This window comes from Neopsephotus bourkii, unplaced genomic scaffold, assembly GCF_033783945.1.
Source record: "Neopsephotus bourkii isolate Nb327-2 ecotype Australia unplaced genomic scaffold, CSIRO-AGI_Nbou_v1 NB_947, whole genome shotgun sequence".
In the NCBI taxonomy this organism is placed as follows: domain Eukaryota; kingdom Metazoa; phylum Chordata; class Aves; order Psittaciformes; family Psittacidae; genus Neopsephotus; species Neopsephotus bourkii.
The window spans coordinates 224,623-246,735 of NW_026901441.1; the positions used below are offsets into that span (position 1 = coordinate 224,623).

At 39.6% G+C, this 22,113-nt stretch overlaps 1 protein-coding gene across 2 annotated transcripts in view; it reads right to left on the minus strand.

Annotated features, from left to right (window-relative positions):
* The window catches only part of CD109 (CD109 molecule), a 77,293-nt gene that overhangs the window by 26,156 nt on the left and 29,024 nt on the right, over positions 1-22,113 (minus strand). For both annotated transcript variants that reach the window (XR_009726291.1, XM_061358518.1), the window contains exons 7-22: positions 20,940-21,036; positions 19,717-19,852; positions 18,734-18,843; positions 17,057-17,296; positions 16,603-16,704; positions 16,445-16,507; positions 14,829-15,005; positions 10,345-10,497; positions 9,531-9,605; positions 9,050-9,110; positions 8,353-8,488; positions 7,477-7,594; positions 4,687-4,800; positions 4,264-4,482; positions 2,114-2,258; positions 1,153-1,329 (exon numbers count right to left, since the gene is read on the minus strand). Coding sequence is in view for 1 of the 2 variants with exons in the window: in XM_061358518.1 (XP_061214502.1) it covers positions 1,153-1,329; positions 2,114-2,258; positions 4,264-4,482; positions 4,687-4,800; positions 7,477-7,594; positions 8,353-8,488; positions 9,050-9,110; positions 9,531-9,605; positions 10,345-10,497; positions 14,829-15,005; positions 16,445-16,507; positions 16,603-16,704; positions 17,057-17,296; positions 18,734-18,843; positions 19,717-19,852; positions 20,940-21,036 (2,123 nt within the window). In the remaining variant the exon portion in view is untranslated. The remainder of the gene's footprint in view (positions 1-1,152; positions 1,330-2,113; positions 2,259-4,263; positions 4,483-4,686; positions 4,801-7,476; positions 7,595-8,352; positions 8,489-9,049; positions 9,111-9,530; positions 9,606-10,344; positions 10,498-14,828; positions 15,006-16,444; positions 16,508-16,602; positions 16,705-17,056; positions 17,297-18,733; positions 18,844-19,716; positions 19,853-20,939; positions 21,037-22,113) is intronic.

The following is a 22,113-nucleotide window of genomic DNA, read 5'->3' on the forward strand; positions in this document are numbered from 1 at the left end:
GAAAGTGATATACTGGAGTTAAGACACTGATCCAAAAGGCACAGAGAAGCATAGTTTAACTATATTCTCCACACTCTGTGATGCCCTGGAGTATTTCACAATTAAAATATTCAACAATTTCAACTAAAATTTTCCAACTTTTGATTTCCAACACTGAGTTTACTTCTGACCAAATCTAAAACTTGGGTGGGCAAAAGCCAGCCACAAGAACAACCAACACACCTTGACCTCTGCAAGGACATGGCAGGATAGGATGGTGTCACTGAAGGCAGATACACACATAGGATAAATATGGTTCACTCTGCCCACTGACTAATTTTCAACCCCTGTGCCTCAAGCAGAGGTCATAATTGCTTGCTCACACATGGTTTTTCCAAAGGAGAAGCAATAACCACCTAGAAAATCCATATGAGTTACCTTAGGATCATAGAAGAGTTATGGTTGGAAAGGACCTTAAGATTATCTAGTCCCAAATCCTCTGCCATGGACAGGACCACCTCACATTAGACCATGTCACCCCCTTAAGGGTCTGTCCAACCTGGCCTTGAACATGGGCCAGGGATGGAGAATTTACAACTTCACTGGGCAACCCATTCCAGTGCCTCACCACCCTCACAGTAAAGATCTTCTTCCTTGTATCTAACCTGAACTTCCCCTGCTTAAGTTTAAACCCATTACTTGTTCTATCACTACAGTCCCTGATGAAGAGTCCCTCCCCGACATTCTTGTAGTCCCCCTTCAGATACTGGAAGGATGCTATGAGGTCTCCATGCCGCCACCTCTTCTCCAGGCTGAACAGCCCCAACTTCTTCAGCCTGTCTTTATATGGGAGGTGCTCCAGCCCCCTGATCATTCTCATGGCCCTCCTCTGGACTTGCTCCAAAAGATTCTAGAATACGTTTTTCCTCTGAAAAAAGTAACTATATACAAACAACGTGTTTTTTTGTGAGCAGACTCGCCTTTCTAAACAAAATCATTTGCTTTTTAATTCTGTCAGCTCAGAAAAGGAAAATAAAGAGAAGATGGGCTTTTCTTCTAGTTCTCATGACACCAATAGAGCAATATTTCAAATACCAAATACAGAGTCACAGATTAACTTTTTACTAGTGAAAATTCTTAAAAGTCTAACACCTTTCTTTTAAGCATACAGACCTTTTCTCATAAATGATACAGCTTTTGATTTAATATCCTCTCTCAGCTGCCTGGTTTTAGTCAGGTATTGCAAAACATAAACATTTGGAGCAAAATTGATCATATTCTGTTCACCACAGCCATAAGGCATCTTAATCAATGATGACAAACCGTTGATAGAAGGCCCAAGTAAATCACCTGAAATATAAAATTTCATTAAAATAAATTAAAGCTTGTTGCAAATAAATGCATACCTCACACATAAAGGGTGGTATCATCTAAACTGGAAGAAAATATGCAACATTAAGAACTTTTGTACTAAACCCCACTAAACAGGTAGAAAACATACTTCATCTTGTGATCAGCTTTGTGCCTACTTACATTCCAACTATGGAGTAATTTCAAACAGCCACCATTAAGACAAGCAGAACTAAAAAAGGATACTAGCAAGCTTTGAAGGACCTTCTTTATTAAACTCTGACACCCTCTGTAACTCTGAAAATGGACAGCAATACCATAATAGTGTAAATTAAATAAAGGAATAACACACTCCATCCATAAGGTCTTCCTATTCTTAGTCTAATGTATGATGTTAAATTATTTTTAATTAATGATTCAACCTATTAATATCACTTAAATAAAAATAAATGTAGTTCCCTAAAAACCTATAGCAAAATCTTGCAAGGGTCCCTGAAAGCTCTAGAAATTTCCTGCAAGGTTATTAGACACCAGAACCTGCAGGTTATTAGACACCAGCCTCCCTGCTGTACTTGACAGAGATTACTACTTCTAGTTACTACTAGCAACTGCTCTGTTCTTTAAAGACCACCTACACCTGCAACGCAGAAGATGAAAGCAGCTGGATTATGAACACACATGTTAGATACTGGGTTCAACAAAAGCCCAGGGGGCAAAAAACTATTAAAAAAATATAGCTGACCAGTAAGTAATAAAGATAGAAAAGGAATAAGGTAATCCTTACCAACAGCAGTGACCTGCACTCTCTCACTCCCACTTACAACATCAGAAGGAAAAGTGAAATCCAAAGTTTTTGACACTGATCGTGGCTTATTCCCAGTCAAATCCAAAAGGACTGTCTGAGAATACGTCTGTTCCAATCCTTCAGCCTATTAAAATAAAGACAAGATCACTGTATTAGGATAGGAGTTGTGTGCTTACCGCACTGAGGGATCTAAAACAATGTCAGGTATTTTGTGCTGCTTACTAACACACCCAGAACCTAAGCTATTGGCTTGCCCAATTAAAGACCTACCTTCACTATTTGCTTCTCGAGACCATGTGTCAATGACAAAAATGCACCTGCAAAATCAATGACAGCATCTCTGATTCCAGAGAGCTCCATGCTTGGCTCCATGGCCAAGCACATGTCAAGGTTGGAGGTGGTACCTTTCATGCTGTTTGCAACTCTACAGGCTGTTACACAAAAGGAGGACTTAAAACTGAAGTTAGGTACATGACCAGAAAGGTTTCATTTCCTCATGAAAAATCCTAGAGTACTGCTTTCAGGTCTGGGTTCCCCAGCATAAGAAGGATGTGGACCTGCTCAAGCAAGTCCAGAGGAAGGTCACAAAGATGATAAGAGGAATGGAGCACCTCTCCTGTGAAGACAGGCTGAGATTTGGGCTTGTTCAGCCTGGAGAAGAGAAGGTGCAGGGGAGAACTCAGAGAAGGTTCCAGTACCTAAAGGGGGGTGATAAGAGATCTGGAGATGGACTTTTTAAAACGGCATGCAGTGACAGGACAAAGAGCAATGGCTTTAAACTGAAATAGGGTAGGCTTAGATTTGATAGGAAAAAATTCTTCACTGTGAGGGTGGTGATGCACTGGAACAGGTTTCCTGGAGAAGTTGTGGCTGCCCCATCCCTGGAAGTGTTCAAGGCCAGGTTAGAAAGGGCTTTGAGCAGCCTGGTCTAGTGGAAGGTGTCCGTGCCCATGGGAGGAGGGTTGGAACTAGATGGTCTTTCAGCTCCTTTCCAACCCAAACCAGTCTATGATTCTACAATGTTTCCTTGAGAAAAACTGTCCTTGACACAGGGGAAATAAATGGGTTTCTTTCCTAGTATAACAGGCTTTTATTCACTTTGCACAACAACTGAACTTCAACAGAAAGGGCAGTAAGTGGCTCCACCTGAAAACAGCTCACAGCCCTGCAGCTTAGTGTTTCTAAGTGGTCTAAGGAGAGGCTGCGGGAGCTGTCCCTGTTCGGCCTGGAGAAGAGAAGGCTCAGGGGAATACCATCAATGTGTATAAGTACCTGAAGGAAGGGTGCAAAGAAAGATGGAGCTAGGCTCCTCCCTGTGGTGCCCAGTAGCAGAATAGAAGGCAGTGCACACAAATAAAAGGATACTTTTTTAACTGTGAGGATGTTGAAACAACAAGCTGTCCAGGGATGCTGTGAAAGCCCTCTTCTTGGGAACATTAAAAACCTGACTGCGCAGAGTTCTAAGATTCCTGCTGTAGCTGATCCTGCCCTGAGCAGGAATGTTGGTCTAATTCCTTTCAACCTCAATCATTCTCCAATTCTATGGTCTTAAGCATTTATTTTAAGGATGAGATGTACAAATATCTACCACCTTCCACTGAAATGGAGTCTAACATGAATCAGATGTCTAAAGTTAGGCAAGTCTTACCAGTTTCTGCTTTATGAGAACGTCTGGGGACTAAATTTTCATCAATAGCAAAATAAAAGAACATTCATATAAAATAGGCTTTGAACTAAAGCCAGGTGTATGGAAAAATTGTTTGCACTTATCTACAACACAGTTATGTGTTTCACTCTCCACAGATTATTAAGCTAGCTGTAGTACCAGCAGTTCTCTGATGCACAAGTAAATTTCACCTTGCTTTCAGAAGCATTTGACACACTCTCTGCTGTAGAACTGGTCTATATGTTTATTTGTAGAAGAGGATCTAAAGAATTTTAAAGGAGAAATTATTTAAAAAGTCATGTTTTCTACTTAAAACCACCTGACCTGAAACCAACCTTAAAGAGCAAGAGGCAGACAAGTAAACTGCAGACAAGGTAGACAATTGCAGCCTTTTTGCTGCACTCTGTTGTCTATTTTAGGGAACAATTTATTTCAAGAACAAGCCAAGCTGCAGACTGTTTACCTTTACTAAAACTTTCTGGATGATAGCATCAGAAGCAGCAGATGATATTGCTGTCACTTTGATGGGAATCTCTCCCAGCTGTTTTGGCTTGATAGGGAATTGAACAGTTTTCCCATCTTCACTTGGTACAGATACAGACTGTTGATTTTCTGTTGCATTTATTTCATTGGATGTTAGAATGATTTCAAAAGCATCATTCATATCCAGGATCACAGTAACCTGTAAATACACAACATTTGCAATAAAAAGCATTAATTTTTAAAAACTGCTTTCATAAGCTAACTTTTTTTTTGTGTATAGAGAAATAGTTGTATGGTCTGCACACTGATGAAAATATCATCTCACAAAAGAAAGACATGGTCTCCACCAGTGATGAAAACCCTGCAGTGTTTAGTAACATTCAAGTACAAAAATACATTTTACCTCAGCTTCCTCTTTTAAATAATTAAAGATGTTCACTTCCAAAATGAACTGCTCTCCTCTGATGACAGAGTATGGAAGGTTCAGGAAAATGAAGAACGGCTGAAAAGCTTCTAGCTGCAAAACAAAATCAGCAGTGAACCCCTACAATCAGATACTAGAAAGAAAATGTCTATACAACTTGTCTTCTGATCACTTTAAAATTCAGATGACAGAACATGTTTCCTTGTATGCTACAGTTAAAAAAATGTATTGCTGCAGAGCTGAAGCAGAAGACAAAGATGCTTGTGGTCATTTGAACCTCTGTGGGTACCATTCAGGTGAGAGCTGCTAGGACTAAAAGTCTATAATCTGGCAAAACTGGAAGCTGAGATCTGTCCCGAGACCTCATTAAGGTTAACTGTGAACTGTTTTGTCTGCTAAAGTAATGGATGATCAAGAATCTGTCAGCTGCCCTATCTCCATGTCAATACACATGCTGGAATACAAAATTACTAACTCATCTAAATTCTGTAATTCATCGACACTTTAGAATCATGTGTTATTTTGTAAGACTAATTTTGGTATAAGCTCTTTAGTTATATTTCTAAAAATATATCTTTGCTTAATTAAAACTGCAGGAACATATCAGAAATCAGTTACTTTTATCTGTGAACAGAGATTCCTGGATTAAGTCTTGGCTCTAAGAAGCCAGGGGTAAGCTCTCATCAAGCTCAATGCTATCAGAATTTCACTGTTTATGAACATCTATAAAATACGAATGGCTGAAGCATAATATCCTTTATTACTGAAATGTCAACCAAAAATGGTTTTGTTTTTCATTAAAAGAATTCTTCCAAGTGGTTTGAGTTTCAGATCCAGAAACCCTCAGCTTTCTTTCTAGCTAGCAAATAGTCCAATGTTTTCTTTTTAAAGCTTTGAAAAGTAGTTTGCTAAAGCTTTAAGTGTCAAAAACTTCTTTAGATATTAGACATAATAAAAATTCTGATGGAAAATTTTTGGCTACTTCTTAGTCGAGATTTTCCCTATGTAGCTATTTTCTTTGGGTTTTTTTGTTTGTTTTGCTTATCTCTAACACTATTGCAATCCTAAAGTTTTACACTCAGGAATATTCCTGTATATTACAACAAAATATGATAGAGCAAAATTATTGACACACTGTGTAGCAGAAGTCTAATAAAAAGAAGATGCCAAACAGTAAATTACATTAAGTACACAGATGTCACTTATTTATTTCCCTGTTGCAGTTTTCATGCATTTCTTTTGTTTGCTTCTCTGTATGGTACTGATTAACGTGTTTCAGCCATATGGAACTACAGGCTCAATCTAAACATCCCAATGAGGGTGAATTACTGAACAGTGCATGTGTGTGATTATAGTTTAAAATCTCAACATCTGTTCTACTTTCAGTCTTCTCAAGTTTGAGGATGAGATGCCAAGGATATATTTTCATACTGTTTGAATCATAAAACTATTCCTCTTTCTCTCCCATCTCTGCCAAGCCAAGTGAAAGAAATGAGAATCATGATTCCAGTCTCAAAGGAGCCTTAGCTGCAAAATCCAGGTCAGGCTCCAAATTCTGTGGTGAAGTTATGATCAGGATGTTCAAAGCATATGTTCTGTGTCTGGTGTAGCAGCCAACTATGAAATCTGGACCTAGATCTCAGTTTGGATCCCAAAAGTTGCCTCTCCCCAAGAATTTGAGGGGAATAGAACTTAAATGGGTAAATGCCTGTCTCCAGTCTATGCCTGCACTAGTCCTGGCATGAAGCTGGTAATCTATGACCCAGTACTGCAGTTTCAACCTCTCTAACATTAGGCATTGAAGTGGAGTTGTCTCAGAAATATAGTTTCTCTAGGTCTTTACATAATGAATAGAAGGAGATAACTACCTTCAGATGAACATACATAAAATAGTAGCTAAATGACACTTTCATAAATAATTCTTATTTTAAATAGGCTAAATAACTCTAAGTAGCTGTTTCTATATAGAGTGATCCTAGGACAACTGCACGTGTTTGTTGGGAATCTCAGGTTAGAGATCTAACCTAATGTTAGTGCTGAGGAGTGATGAATTTAGCTTAAATCACTAAACTCCTTGAACACCTGGAAACACAAGAGCCTCAGAAGACAGAAATTTGGCAGCAAGAAGCATCTCATCCCACCACTGGCTCTCAGTCTCCATTGTGCTCCTCAAGCTAAGTCACCCAAAAAGTAACACCTATGTTTAGTTCAAGACTGGTTTTGACAAATAAATTAAAGCAAGAGCAGAATCTGGTCTTTAAGCAATTCTCCCATCCTCCCTCCTGGGTAAGTGTTAGCAGAGCAGCGCAATGGCATGATCCTTCCAGCAGACAACATGCCTCTCCCATCCCAGCCACCTCCTCCCAGCTAGTCTTTACAAACGTCCCTGCATGTACTATCAACTCATGGAAAGCCCTCTTGGCAGAGCCAAGAAAACATGGAAACACACTATCCTCAGACAGTCAATCCCGGCTTCAACATATGAAAATGGCATATCCTGAGAGTGCTCTAATAAAACAACTGCTCCAACACAAATAGGCACCCAAGCATCTGCGTGACTGAGAAATTTACATGAGCAGGAAGGGGAGGCAGATACAGTATCACCTACGTCTTCAGTGATGATGTTTTCTTTACAGTTTGAATACACATGGCTTCTCAATCCCTTTACTAGTATAAGGAGATAGCTGCTGTTAGAACCAAAATAGAGCATGCAGTAATAACCTATAGTGTTACCAGCATTTAAAGGAGAATTGTCTAGTGCCAAGGTACCTCCACGGGAGCAGTCGTCACTCCAAGCCCGCTGTTTTCAGACATCACAAAAGCACTGGCTACCCAGGATGTGATGGTATCAGGTACAGTGACTTCCATTGTGGTGTCCGTGTCAGATCTGATGGCAGAAGGGTAGAGGCTTTCAAAAGCATCCACTTACAGACATCAGTAAGTGGACACAAATGTTTAAAATGCATCAAAAATTAAGTCCAAACTCTTGGCAGGAAAAGCTGCTGATTAACTGTTCTTCTTTTCCTAATCATTTAAAAAAATTTGTGATGGAATCAAAATGATTAAAAAAAATTAAACTATTTTAAATTACATGTATTGAAGGTAATTACACTTAATCACATTACATGTAATCAACTTTTACTTTGTTTTTCCTTTAAAACAATCGCAGATGAAGGTTTCTTCCTGAACGTCTCAACTGTGAAAGAAAACTTGTGCTGCACAACACAGGTCAGATTTCACCATCATTTGACTGTTTGAACTGCTTACTGAATTAGGTGCAGACAGGAATAGGTTTCTCTTTCTGGGCTAATCATCATCTTCTCATGTACTGTAGAGAAAAAGACTGGGTCTCCCTATCTGTTATCTCCCCATCTGTAAAGGAATGAGAGTTTCTTTTGTCGCCAGGGTTTTTATTTAGTTTCTACTGAAGCTACAAGGCCTTCACTCAGGCATTGCCCTATTTTGTGCAGTTGTGTAACACCTCATGTGGTGGGTCTCCAATCTCACTCGTGGCCTCTAGGTGGTAGCAGAATGTAAGTAATACTACATTTTAAAGCTATGTTCTTCAGCACTAGTGCAGAACGCTAAACTACGAAATAACAACGGGAAATGTAAATCAGTTTCCATTTGCTTCTAAGCTCTTACCTAGTTTTAGTGTCGATCCAAAGCCAAGTCTCTGGAAAATGTGTCCGCACATACAGATTGCTGAAATCAGGAGGTCCATTTTTAGATACTGGCATATCATCACCAAAACCATCCTCTATGGGTATCATTCCACCATCTACAAAACAAAAAATTACTGTCCTACCTACAAATATCTAGGTTTAACAAAAATCAAATTAGTAGAGTTAATAAAAGTCAAATTAATACAGTGTCTGGATTATAATCTATACCTTTGTTACACATGGAAACACTACTCCCATCACATTAGGAACTATTTATTTTTTCTTGCTTGGGTTTTAGTTTTGTTTTTTTTTAATAAAAAAAGTTTCACACAAGCTTAAATTTCCACCTGGCCTTCCTGAAGTGCTTATGGAACTGGTGTAATATGCCTACACAGAACAAACCACTGCAGCATATATCAACTGGAACTGCAAACAAGAACTCCGTCCACCCTCAGGCCTTGCAGGAGTAGTGGTGTTCAGGACAGCAGCAAAAAGTACGGTTTTTAAATAGTAGTCATATGCATTTTGTATGTCCTGAGCCTTGGAAATGGTAATAGTCTGTAAGGCTGGATGCAGCCTGTACACAGTATTGCAAAAAGACCTAACAGGGGCTCTAACCCACAGACCTCCTTCCCCACTAAGTAAATTAGATTTGGCCAACTTATTTTATTACTTACAAAGAAAATGTTCCTTATCCTCCTCAAGAATTGCATCAGTTGATACCCAAAGGCTGCATTTCTGGATAAAATTTATACGATATATCTCAATACAGGACGTTCAGGACATCAGCAGTGCTTATCTATTTTCCTTTTTTTTATTTCTTTTTAAGAAAATAAAGTCATAAAGCAATTACAGAACTAAAGCAAGGAACCAACAAAACAGATCATCTGAGTATTGCATTTAATAACTGAAAACTTTTGAGGGAAGGCAATATCAAGCACAAAGCAATCCAAATTTATGAAAGTATAAACATATTTCTTTGCAGATTATTTATATGTTGATAAATTTCTCAATTTAAAAATCATATAAGCCATGAAAACAGTATATTGTCTACAATCCCAGACTTTAAAAAGGGCATTTAATTCTAAGCAGCAATTTGCAAATCACTAAGCAGTAAAACACCCCAGCTTAGAATTAAAAAAATAAATGAACAAGTACCTGAAAGACACCAAAAGAACCTCTGACCAGTGGGAAATATTGCACTGTGCTGTATAAATTCAGCTCATGGAACACCTAAGACAAAAAAAAAAAACCAAACAAAATCATCCAAAGAGTGAATGCAAACTCACATTTTTCAGAACTTTCACTGTTGTAGGTGCTAATTCATAGAGCTATGCCTTAAGCACCAGCTTGCTTAGCCCTCCTTGGTAAATAGAAAAGAATCTGTGACAGGATGAAGGAGATTTGCCTGCAAAGGTTTCATAATCAATGGAAGAGTGACCAAGACTATATAAGCCTAAAATAGGAGCCTACAGCCCACTGATACTCTATGGCACTCAGGCCATGTCATTTGAGCACTTTAGAAATGACACATATTGCAAGCTCTCCCAAATTGTTGAAGCACTAGAGCTTCTGCAAATAAAGGGAATTCAAAAAGATGAGTAATTTATTCTTCAAAAAAAAATTATTTCTTTATTTCATATTGCTAATTTTAAAGAGCACAAAGAACAAACCATTCAGTAGTTTTTTTCTGGCTTTTTTGTCTTTCCTGAATGATGAAACTGCCAAGTGGTAACAGACCAGTTTCTCAACATAAAAACAATCAAATATTAATTGGAATTAGAAATGCTGGGGTTATCACTTTGCATGCCTTACTGTCTTTTCCACTTACGTTCCTAAACTAGTTGAACAAGTAAAAAATACTTGCTAAAAATCCTGCCCAAAGAATATTACTCGTTCAGAACATAAACTTTTCCACAAACATATATCTTTCAAACACACAATAATGAAACCTTTTCTCTCATTCACTTACAGAATCTTCTGTTATGTCACTAGCTTCTCCTAGAAGCTTTGTACTTTTATCAACAACTGCAAGTCCAATTACTGATCCTGGTTCTGTTGTACTGATTTTAAGGGAGACTTTCTCAGATGGCTTGACCTTATCCTTGCTCCAAGAGATTTTAATCTAGAAAAAGGTAAAAAACAGCACTGGTTTAAATTATACACTGATATTTACAGCCACTAAGCATTTTCTTAGCTTAATTTGCTATAATTAAGACTCTGGATTTGCTTTTCCTAGGACCTTTGGGAAAATACTACAGCATTCATTTTGCTCTCTTGCTCTCTTAACACATCAGATCCTTGGACTGGTAGGAAGTCAGCATCAGGATCCACTGTCATTTCGACCAGCTTTTAGAATACAAGCACCAATCTCTTCAGGCACAAGGATACACCAGTTTCTACAGCTGAGGGCAGTAAAAGAAACACATCTGGAGTTTATCAATGCACAACACTGCATGTAACGTCTTTAGGGAAAGGTTACTTGGGGAGAATTATTCAGCTCTCAAAGCTTACAAGTGTTCCACAGTGAAATCAATACAGAAAAGGGTATAAATAATAAGTGCATGGGTAATGAAGAAGGAAACAAATAGGATAATACAGCACCAGCTTTCCCCGGGGTACTGAAGAGAGGAAGAGTGATCTACTTAAATTATTTCTAATACACCTCATCTCCACTACAGCAGATGACAATGCAGAATTTCTGTTTGAAATAAACAGTTTTACTCTTTTCCTTCATCAATATACCCCTACTACAAACACTTGAGGTGGAACTCAACTCCACACCTAAGTTACTTACATTTAGTTGTCCACGTTTCAGTTCCGTTTTTAAGCTCCCACCACACAGTTAGAAGAAATAATGGAGGCTAGAGAGCACTTCGGCTCACCATAAAGCAGAAAATCCAAGCGGTGGTCAAAAAAACAGTCCTACAGGCTCCACTGACAATACTGGCTGTGGGTGGGATTCAATTACATAAACACTGACACTTAGTGCCATTTGAGGTGTTCAAAGGTATCCAAGACATGTCCAGTGGTGCTGCCAGACAACGACACATAACTTTTCCTTCTGGAGCAGGCTTCAGGAGTCCAGGAAGAGTAGCTTAAAACCACACTCTTTTGGCGCAACTGATTTTCTGTAAGCTGAGTTCAGACGCCTAACTCAGATACAGAGATGAGACTCAGTCACCTCAAGGCACCTGGAACCACTTGGGATGTCCCACGGCACACTGTCTGACCCTCAGCTCCCATTCCAGAAAGGGACAGGTCTGCCACAGGACCTTTGAAATGCCCACATCCCATGATGACACCTTGAATACTCAGTGGCCTCTTTGAAAACACTAGATGTCTGTGCTTAAGCAACCAAATCCTGACTCTACATGTAAATACATGAATTTAGATGTCTGAATCTACAGCCCCATCATGCCTTTCCTCTGATAAATCTGTGTAGTGGTATCTTCCAAGTACATTCAGTATGAAAATCACAGAGCAACAGCAAACACATTAATGTTGACAACATAAATGGGATTAGCTCCATGTGCTTCACTGTAAATGGACATCAGACTGATTCAGACAGAAAAAACAGTTTGCTCCCAGGTAAACTGTGGCACTGCAGCTCTGTGTATTTTATTTTACCAACTCATTTGCAGAAATTAAATGCTTGGCAAGGCTACAAATTACAGAGAAAGTAGCTTCCCAAGATCCTGAGTTAATTTCAGTGAGTAGGGTTGAAATGGCAAAATGGAGAAAGCTCAAAATTCAAAAGCCTTTGAGAAAGTAGCTTTCCTTATCTCACATTTTTTCTCTATTCAGTGAAATATAGAAAATATAGTAAGGTTAATATTAAGTTCTCACAATTTATTGTCTTCAACTGTTCATCCTCTCTGTATATACACTAGGATTATGTTTTTCATCCAAAAACTACATCTGAACAAACTGGTATCAGATCAAACTTTACCTCATTGCTAAAAACATAATGCAATCTTATCTGTGAAGACTGCAATCAGTGAAAAGATTTCAATTTGTTTGCAGAAGACTGAACCAAATTGTTATGCCTTCCACATTAACAATACCTTCCTATGTGTACCCTAAATCTCCCAAGTTTCAACTAAATTGCCTTGTTTTCTGTTTGCTCAGATTCTTCAGCCAGTGGTACATAATAACCACAATCAACAAAGGTGTGTCTGCAGCTCTCTCACCATCCTGCCTTTACACTTCCTTATCCTGTGATAACAATGCTCATAACCTGAGTTTGGATAAATCATGAAGCGAATGGATAATTTTTTTCATGCGGGAGTAAGACAAACAGCCTCTCTACCAATGTCTGGTTAGAAGCATTCAAGTTTCCACGGGGGGAGGAAGAACCTGAACCCATGAAGAGCCTTTGAGTGGTCTCACCTGTAAAATGTCACAGTGAAGCTTCTATTTGCACAAAGAACCAAATCTCACCCTGATATGTAAGCTGGAAAAATCAATTCATTGCTGCAGTAGTAGTTTTCCCGCTCTCCTTCATGCACTTTTGAGTTAAAGTACATACAGTCACATAAAACACAAGCACTGGTCACACCCACTGATGACATACCACATACAATGTGACCACTGCCTGGCTAGAAAACAGTCTTCATCAACGTTCGTAGTTACACACTTAGAGGATTTATAAGTACCTTTCCACTATATTTTCCAGAGCAACCTACGGCTCAGTAACTGACCAAACTATTAAAACTAAAAAGAAATGCTGTGCATCTGCTTATGTGGAAAATATAGGGTCAGTAGAGATTTCTCTCAGGTAGGCAACAGCTGGACCCTAACTGCACTGGCATTATCAGAAGTCTTTCCAAGGACTTACACAGACCTCAGATTAGATCCTCTATGAGGAAGTTTTTACATTTACAAACCTATATAGCTGGCAAATGAAGTTGCTAAGCTGCTGGCCACCATATTTGAAAAATCATGGCAGTCAGGTGAAGTTCCCGATGACTGGAAAAAAGGAAATATAACCCCCATTTTCAAGAAGGGGAAAATGGATGACCTGGGGAATTACAGACCAGTCAGTCTCACCTCTGTGCCTGGCAAAATCTTGGAGCTCATTCTCCTGGAAGGCATGCTAAGGCACATGAAAATCAACAAGGTGCTTGGTGACAGCCAGCATGGCTTCACTAAGGGGAAATCCTGCCTGACCAATTTGGTGGCCTTTTATGATGGGCCTACAGAACTGATGGACAGGGGTAGAGCAGTTGATGTCATCTACCTGGACCTGTGTAAACCGTTCGACACTGTCCCACACAACATTCTTGTCTCTAAATTGGAGAGACATCAATTTGATGAATGGACCACTCGGTGGATAAAGAACTGGCTGGATGGCTGCACACAAAGAGTTGTGGTCAATGGCTCAATGTCCAGCTGCAGACCAGTAACGAGTGGTGTCCCTCAGGGATCGGTGTTGGGACCGGTCTTGTTTAACATCTTCGTCGCTGACATGGACAGTGGGATTGAGTGCGCCCTCAGCAAGTCTGCCGATGACACCAAGCTGTGTGGTTCAGTTGATACGCTGGAGGGAAGGAACGCTATCCAGAGGGACCTTGACAAGCTTGTGAGGTGGGCTGATGCCAAGCGCATGAAGTTTAACCATGCCAAGTGCAAGGTCCTACACCTGGGTTGGAGCAATCCCAGGCACAGCTACAGGCTGGGCAGAGAAGAGATTCAGAGCAGCCCTGCGGAGAAGGACTTGGGGGTGCTGGTTGATGAGAAAATGAACATGAGCCAGCAGTGTGCACTTGCAGCCCAGAAAGCCAACTGTATCCTGGGCTGCATCAAAAGGAGTGGGACCAGCAGGTCGAAGGAGGTGATCCTGCCCCTTTATCATGCTCTCGTGAGACCTCACCTGGAGTATTGTGTGCAGTCCTGGTGTCCTCAACACAAAAAGGACATGGAACTGTTGGAACAAGTCCAGAGGAGGGCCACAAGAATGATCAGGGGACTGAAGCACCTCTCATATGAAGACAGGCTGAGAAAGTTGGGGCTGTTCAGCCTGGAGAAGATAAGGCCGTGTGGAGACCTCATAGCAGCCTTCCAGTATCTGAAGGTGGCCTATAGGGATGCTGGGGAGGGACTCTTCATTAGGGACTGTAATGATAGGACAAGGGGTAATGGGTTAAAACTTAAACAGGGGAAGTTTAGATTGGATATAAGGAGGAAATTCTTTCCTGTTAGGGTGGTGAGGCACTGGAATAGGTTGCCCAGGGAGGTTGTGAATGCTCCATCCCTGGCAGTGTTCAAGGCCAGGTTGGATCAGGCCTTAAGCGATACGGTTTACAGCGAGGTGTCCCTGCCCATGGCAGCGGGGTTGGAACTTGATGATCTTAAGGGCCTTTCCAACACTAACTATTCTATGATCTAAAGTACTGTTTACCATGCAATAGACAGATAAAAACATGGTCTCAGACTCAAGTTCAATATAGTTACCTTGTCATCCAACACAGGCTGAATAGGGGCAGTAAGCGCATCATTTACAACGACTCCAAGCTCATCAACGTAGAATACAAGTATACATGCCAAAGGAGCCCAGGAATTTTCTGCTGTTAAAGTGAATGTTTTTGCAGTCTTTGTGCCAAAAGCCATAATTTGTTCCTTAGATAACACCTTAAAGGGAAAAATTAAAAATGCAATCTGTTGATATTTCAATATGTAGCAAACTCTGAAATTCCTTCTGCATATAGCTGCTAAAAGAAGTAGCATATAGCTGTAATTTTTATTAAATTGTTGACCAGTTCTGTGAGACTGGGTATGGAACAGGCTAGTAATGTAATACTTAAGTATTATAAATAGCTTTTTTCTGTGCTTTAATTTCTGTATCACTATGGACAGGAACGACAACAATGAGTGCACAGCATAACATGATATGAGAACATAAAAATACAACAGTAATAGGACTGAGTCATGTGCGTCATCTATAATAGCACTTGAATTTGGATCAGGAAGACATTTGAAAGAAAATCTCCCAAACATTCATTATTGGCACACTTTGCACCATGGAAAGTGTGAACCAGGGCCCACTAACATACTTCAGTTAAAAACTGGCATTCATCAGATTACAGCTAGTCTGAAGGTACCTCAAAACACCTGGAGTTTTTTCACTTTTTTTTCAACTTTTTTTCAACTTTTTTTATTCTAAATCCGTTCCTACTGGGCCATTCCACTTACAAATTAAGACACAGCTATGAAGAGTAGTTCCCTGTCCTTGACTCCATGGACCTGATTCTTTTTAAATTTTCTAGAGAGTGTTTCTATTTTAGAAAACACACTTGAATGCCCACATTTTATACTGTCATATGGTTTTCCTTATTCAATTTACTATTAAAAGTCTCTGAAAGAAAAAGAACTGTAGTTATCATGATCTTTATGGTAAAGACTGTGCACAAGATAGGCATGTGTTAAGGACAGGATGGGAGACCATGATGTATATATAATAAACCCTTTCATACATATGCTGTAAAATGCAACACAGCAGCTGAGCCATTGAACAAGTCATTACTCAAGCCTTGTATTTTAAAGCTTCCTAAGAAGTTCTGTTTTTAACAATGCCACCCTGCCAATGACCATGTCTTCTCAGAGGCAGGTCTTCTCACCTTATGCCTGGGGGTTCAGCCCTGCCAGTCTGCAGGACCCAGCATCTGCAGGACCTGCTGACAAGCCCCAGCTTGGGCTGCTCCTGGGATATCCCTGACCCTTCTCATATCACTTCATCCCATTCCTGTGCTCTGCACAGCATTGCTCTTGCAGTTGTGTCTTGTTACACATCTGCAAGCAGAGATAATCCAACAACCAAATAAGAGACATGCTTCTTCCAGAAACCACCTCCTTATAGTGCCAGGGGCCTTTCTGTTAGGTAGCAAAATGAAGGTCTCTTTCCAAAAGGTCCATTCCAATGGAAAGCAAGTTTTGAGGCCACCTCTTTCACAAAGCACAATAAAAAAATCTGAATATCTCTAACATCCAATCACATCCCACTCACTAGAGTATTCGTCAAGTTGGTAAAAAGTCATCTTGGATTGTCCCCACATGTAAAACCAGTAACTTACCAGATAGTGGAACTCTCTCACAGGCTTGTTGCTTGAAATGCTCAGCTCAAAAGGTTTCCCAGCCTAGGAAAACCATACAGTTCACAGAGATGAGTATGGAAACATGATGAGTAACTTGAATAGGTTCTTAACTTGGCAAGTTTTGTCTCAGACTGTACCTTTATATCCTGGCTTTTTGTTTTAACCTGGAGATAAGTCTGGCTGGGGGAGCTGAACACATCATAAACACCTATGTCGGTCCTACTGCTGAGGAACTCTGCCTGCGAGACAATGCAAAACAAATCTCTTTAATAAAACAGCAAAATCAATGTGATGTTCACATACATGATACTGTTTACAAGAGTATGGTAGCTTTAATGGAAGTACAGGATCACTTTACTGCTTCCTTTAAGTCTCTCTTTTGGGTTTTTTCCCTCAATACCTTGGTGCAATTAGATCACATTTAGATGGGATCTGTCACTTTCTTTCCAGCTCTAACATGAATAAAAGGTAAGGAAAGTAATACTAGGTGACATATCAGCTGTTGCAGAGGGTCGGAACAACATATCATTGATCACAGCCTGCTCAATTTGGTGTGCCACAGCTCCAACACAACATATTACAAAGCATTACCTGAACTCTCAGAGTTTTTGTATCTGGCAGGATTGGAAACTCAACATCAATTATTCCATTTTCTGGCACTGTGTAATTCAGCACATGGACTGTCAGATTTCTCTCCTCTGTTGCCTCGTTCTCAAGGTGTGAAAGTGAAGAGTGGTGAAAAAGCAGGTCCGACTGTTGTGCAGTGATTACAACAAGATTCTGCCTTTCTTCAGCTGTCAGCTGGTTGCTATCAGAACGTGTCACCTTTAGCTAAAAAACAAAAGACAATATCCATCAAACAGGGTAAAGCTAAAATGCAAACATGTAACATATAACAATGTATTTGCACTCATAGCATATCAAAAAGCCAAGGGCATCCTCAGACTTCTCACACATCAGTAACTTTATTTTTAATCCCTTGCGAAAACTGCAGGTAGGCAAGTCAGCCAAGAACAAAATTATTTGTAACTCCAGGGAGTCTGAAAAAGCAGAATCAAAGCAGATGGAACTGAGTTCACTCTATTATCCAGCAATTAACTTGCATCAAGTTTTATCCCCATATTCAAGCTCAATCAACTCCAGATTCTTATCCATGGTAAATCCATTCTCTTTCTGCATTACACAGTCCAAAATTTCCACTTCTACAATTAAAAGCACCTAACTAATGTTTCCCTTTTTCAGTAAAAAGGTCTGTCATTCCATTACTTCTCCTCCTCTGCCATTATTTTCCTATCCTTTCTCTGTACAGCATATGCAGATCTCCACATACTAGTGGCGATAATAACTATCAACACTTATTCCTTCACATTCCTCTGGGAGCATAACTGATACCTTCTTCCCTGCCAGCTGCAAGCATTGCTAAATGCCTCAGCTACCGCTCACTCAGATCATCTTTGGAAGAAGAAGCAGCAGGTCAGAGCTGGAGTCAAGCTAGGATCCTGGCAAAGAAAATGAAAAGGGCGAAAACCCAAATGATCAGGCTAGCACACAGGTATAGCTTGAGCCAATCTACTACGGAAGTGTATATGCAGACTATTTTATTGGCATTTAGGTCTTGTTTCCATATAGTAAAGGCTCAAGAATCGTAAAGTCAATTCCCCTTTTCAAGTGAAATGCAGTAATGCAAAATGCAGCCTCTGCTAAATGTAGGAATACTGAATGCAGGCTATGGACAGCATGAAGAACATGAAACTTCTGTGAGAGGACTGCAGCTGATATGAGAAAGACAGGACAGAAAAGACATTTTCACTCGAGAGCAATGTGATAAGCTTTACTGAATTCTGTAGCAGCTGCTTAATTATATAAATGCCCTTTATAGAGTATATATTTGTGTGTGTGTGTGTATACACACAAAAATACAAATATAATTAAGAGGGTTTGGACTCAATAACTATTCTATTGTTCTAAAGCACAGTCACATAATGGAAAACAGATCAGCTAGAAAGTGAAAAGATTTCTCCACCAGTATAATGACAAATACACTCAAATACATCCTGCAAACACTACAGCATTACCTGCCTCCTTATCCTTTTCTAGAGCAAATGCCTATAAGTTTAGTATTTGCCAATATGTATAACAAAAAAGAGGTAATTTTAAAACAAATCTGTAAATTATACTTAAAAGTCCAAGGCAAACTTTGTCATCTAAATGAAAATAAAGAAGTTACATTTGCTTATGCACAGATCATAATAAAACAAAAGAACTTACAGTAGCTATGAAGTTCAGAGAAGGCTTTATAACTCTAGAGTAGTCCATAAATTCAATAAAATAGTCACTTTGTTTTGGAAATATGATGGTACTGGAATTTTGGGAGATTCCTGTTGAATAATTGTATGTGTTTAGACAACATGCTTTTAACATACATTTCCTTTAGCAGCAATACTGGTTACTGTTCCTGATTTTTAAATAACTCACATTTTTTACCATTTCCACTCTTATTGCTCTTCATCCTTTCAGCTAAGGATTAGTACAACGGTAACGTACATACTGGTACTGTGTTCACAAGGCCAAATAAGCCATATCATATAGTGCTTTATTCCACACAGATTATGTTGGAATGACACAAGGAAGGAACTTATGAATCCCAGATAAGCCAACTTCACCTTGCTGGGGTTTCTACAGAAACTCTATCATGAAACCTAGTTTCTGGGACAGGCAGAAATTTCTACAAACTATTTTTTTTCTAATATGCAATGTGCAGTGGACCACAAACTCACAAAAAGGCTCAGTTTGCAAATCAGCCAGTCTAGAAGAGGGTAGACAGTGAACAAAATGGGGCCAGAGAACTTTTTCTATTCATGTGGTTTAGAAACAAAAAAGGTTAAGTTTATGATTAAACTTAAGTGTTTAAGACTCAGACCAATGCTAGCAATTCTTTATGCCTGCTTTTCTCATCAAAAGGGATCAGACACTGACTTTAAGGACCCATTTGAGCATATTTCTTGGTTATTTAATAAATGATTTAGTGTAGAACTGTATTCAACTGAGGTAACAGCTGGTTAAACTATTTAATATCTAGACAAGCAACAGCTGAGATAATAATTTTTTTCAGATAGTGTATTTGCATGTAGATTGTTCATACTGCCATCAGCACATGACACTTCTCTAGCACTCCAAGCCTTCCACATAGCGGTAAGCTCTTCCAGCACCTACTCTTTGGATTTCTCTCAGAAGACATCACAGACACATACCTGTGAGTGACTCGGTGACCACTGCAATAATTTCTATTGGGTCTGTGTAATCAGTATCACCTTGGTGCCATGACCGATCAGTGTTCAAGCTTTGCAGCATAAGCTTGTTACAGGTTACATTCACAGATCCATTTATCTGCAACATAGAGAAAAGAAAATTGTTGATCCAGCAAACCCAAGGACACCTTTCCACCTGCAACAGCTTATTTCTGGTTAAGTCCTGTAGCTCTACCCACATACGATTTCTGGAATGTCAACATCAGAAACTTAAGAACACTGACCTTTTGTTTTCAGAAAGCATTTTTTATTAAATCCAGTAGGAGTTCATTAGTTTTTAGAGTCAACAGTGCCTTATGGAGAAAGTTAGTTTTGGTTGTGGGGTATTTTATCTAATATCTAGAACTACCCACTTCTACATGGCGAGAACAGTGTCAAAATATACAGTGAACAGTATCAAAAATACAATTAACCAGCCCCTGCCTGAGGAGAGGAGCTTACCCTATCCAGCATCTCTGAGCTCAGTTTTCGTAGGCTAAGTGCTGAAGACCCTGAAGTCAGCCAGCTGCTTAAGTCAGCCAACAGAAAACAACAGGCACACCTTTTAGCAGAAATTGAACCTGTTCTAAACATAGTCCACACCTCAAAAATAAAATGCCTGATTTTGCAAAAGGATGCCACAAATTCACCACTTTTAAGTCTTCAGATCCAAACTGCATGCCTTTTTTAATTTCATACTCCAGGTTACAAATAGTACCATATCTCCAACGTAATAACTAGGCAATTAGTACATATTGGTCTCTACCACACTAGAGCTCCACCTACACAACTGAGGTGGTCTCCTCTGGCCTTGTAACACAGTGCTGAGCATGAAGGGGCACACACACAGGGCCAGGGTGCACTCCTGAGCACAGATCCTCTGTCACCTATGCTGCTACAGTGTCTTCTGGGAAGTTCTTCTACCTGGGCCAGCTAGCACTCTCCAAAATAATCTCCAGGCACAGTTCAAGGAACCACAATGGCCAAGTATGACTCTCAACAAGCGGTCTGAATGTAGACACTTTATTCTGGAAATTAAAGAGAGTTTAACACTCTCGATGCAAGTCACTCCATAGACCATGCCAGCTGAATTCAGCACTCAAGGATGGTCTCAGGAATATTAAAGCTACAAAACAAGACACAGGCTTAAAGTCTACACAGCTGCAAACTGCTAGCAGAACGCTCACCTCCATTGTTGTTGTTATATTTCTCTTGTTTGTCCAGTAAGACACAGAAAGGCAAGTGACTGTTACAGTTCCCTTTACTGGCTTTCCATACATATACCTGAAAGACATCAGTCAAAAAACACTTCAACTCCTGGGCTTGGGCTTCTGCAGAGCTTTCAAGGCAAAAGATTCTACTACAATATTTTTCCATGGCCTCAAACACGGCTAGAACATATCTGCAATTTGAAACATGGAGTTTCCAATACTCAGATCGGTTTATTGACACTGAAGTCAGAAACCCAAAGCCTGAAGATACACAGTGCTGCTCTTTCCCTCACACAAGCTCTACATACCTATTATTATGGGCTGTACAATGTAGGAAAGCTAATTACATAAAGCTAAGCTGGAAGCAAGTTATTGAATAGAACACCAATGCAGCATCATAACTAATATGCAGTAAAATGGGATGTGGGAAGTGCAAGTGTTTTGCTTCCCAAATGCTGCTAACACAAAAGATACAACATATTTGTACTCAAATTACTTACTAATCACAGTCCAAAGAAATCATCGCATTGTTACATGGCAAACATAATTTGCAGGTATGACAAACTTGAAACTGTACCATATTGACTTCTTATAATGCCATTAACAACCTGCAGTCAGTGAGCAGTAACTTCTTTTTGATAAATTTTTCCAAGTTGTACATAACAAAAACCATGACATTATCATATTCAGACAGATAAGGAGGAAGGAACACAGACCCAAAAATCATTCTAGTCCATCAATAGCCATAAGGGGAAAAAAAAACAAACAAACCCTCAAATTATACATTTTAAGCAAAGATTCAAGAAATTTTCTGAGGAAGGTAAAAATATCTTGGCCATAGCCTAGAAATACCTTCACCAGTCCAAAAAAACCTAACTAGAAGTCTGAAAATCTAACATTATTATAACAAAATCCAGAAACTGGAAATAGAATCATAGACTCATTGAACAGGGTTGGAAAGGACTTTAAGATCATCTAGCTCCACCCCCCCCTGCCATGGGCAGGGACACCTCACACTTAACCATGTCACATAAGGCTCTCTCCAACCTGGCCTTGAACACCGCCAGGGATAGAGCATTCACAACTTCCCTAGGCAATCCATTCCAGTGCCTCACCACCCTCACAGGTAAGAATTTCCTCCTATTACCCA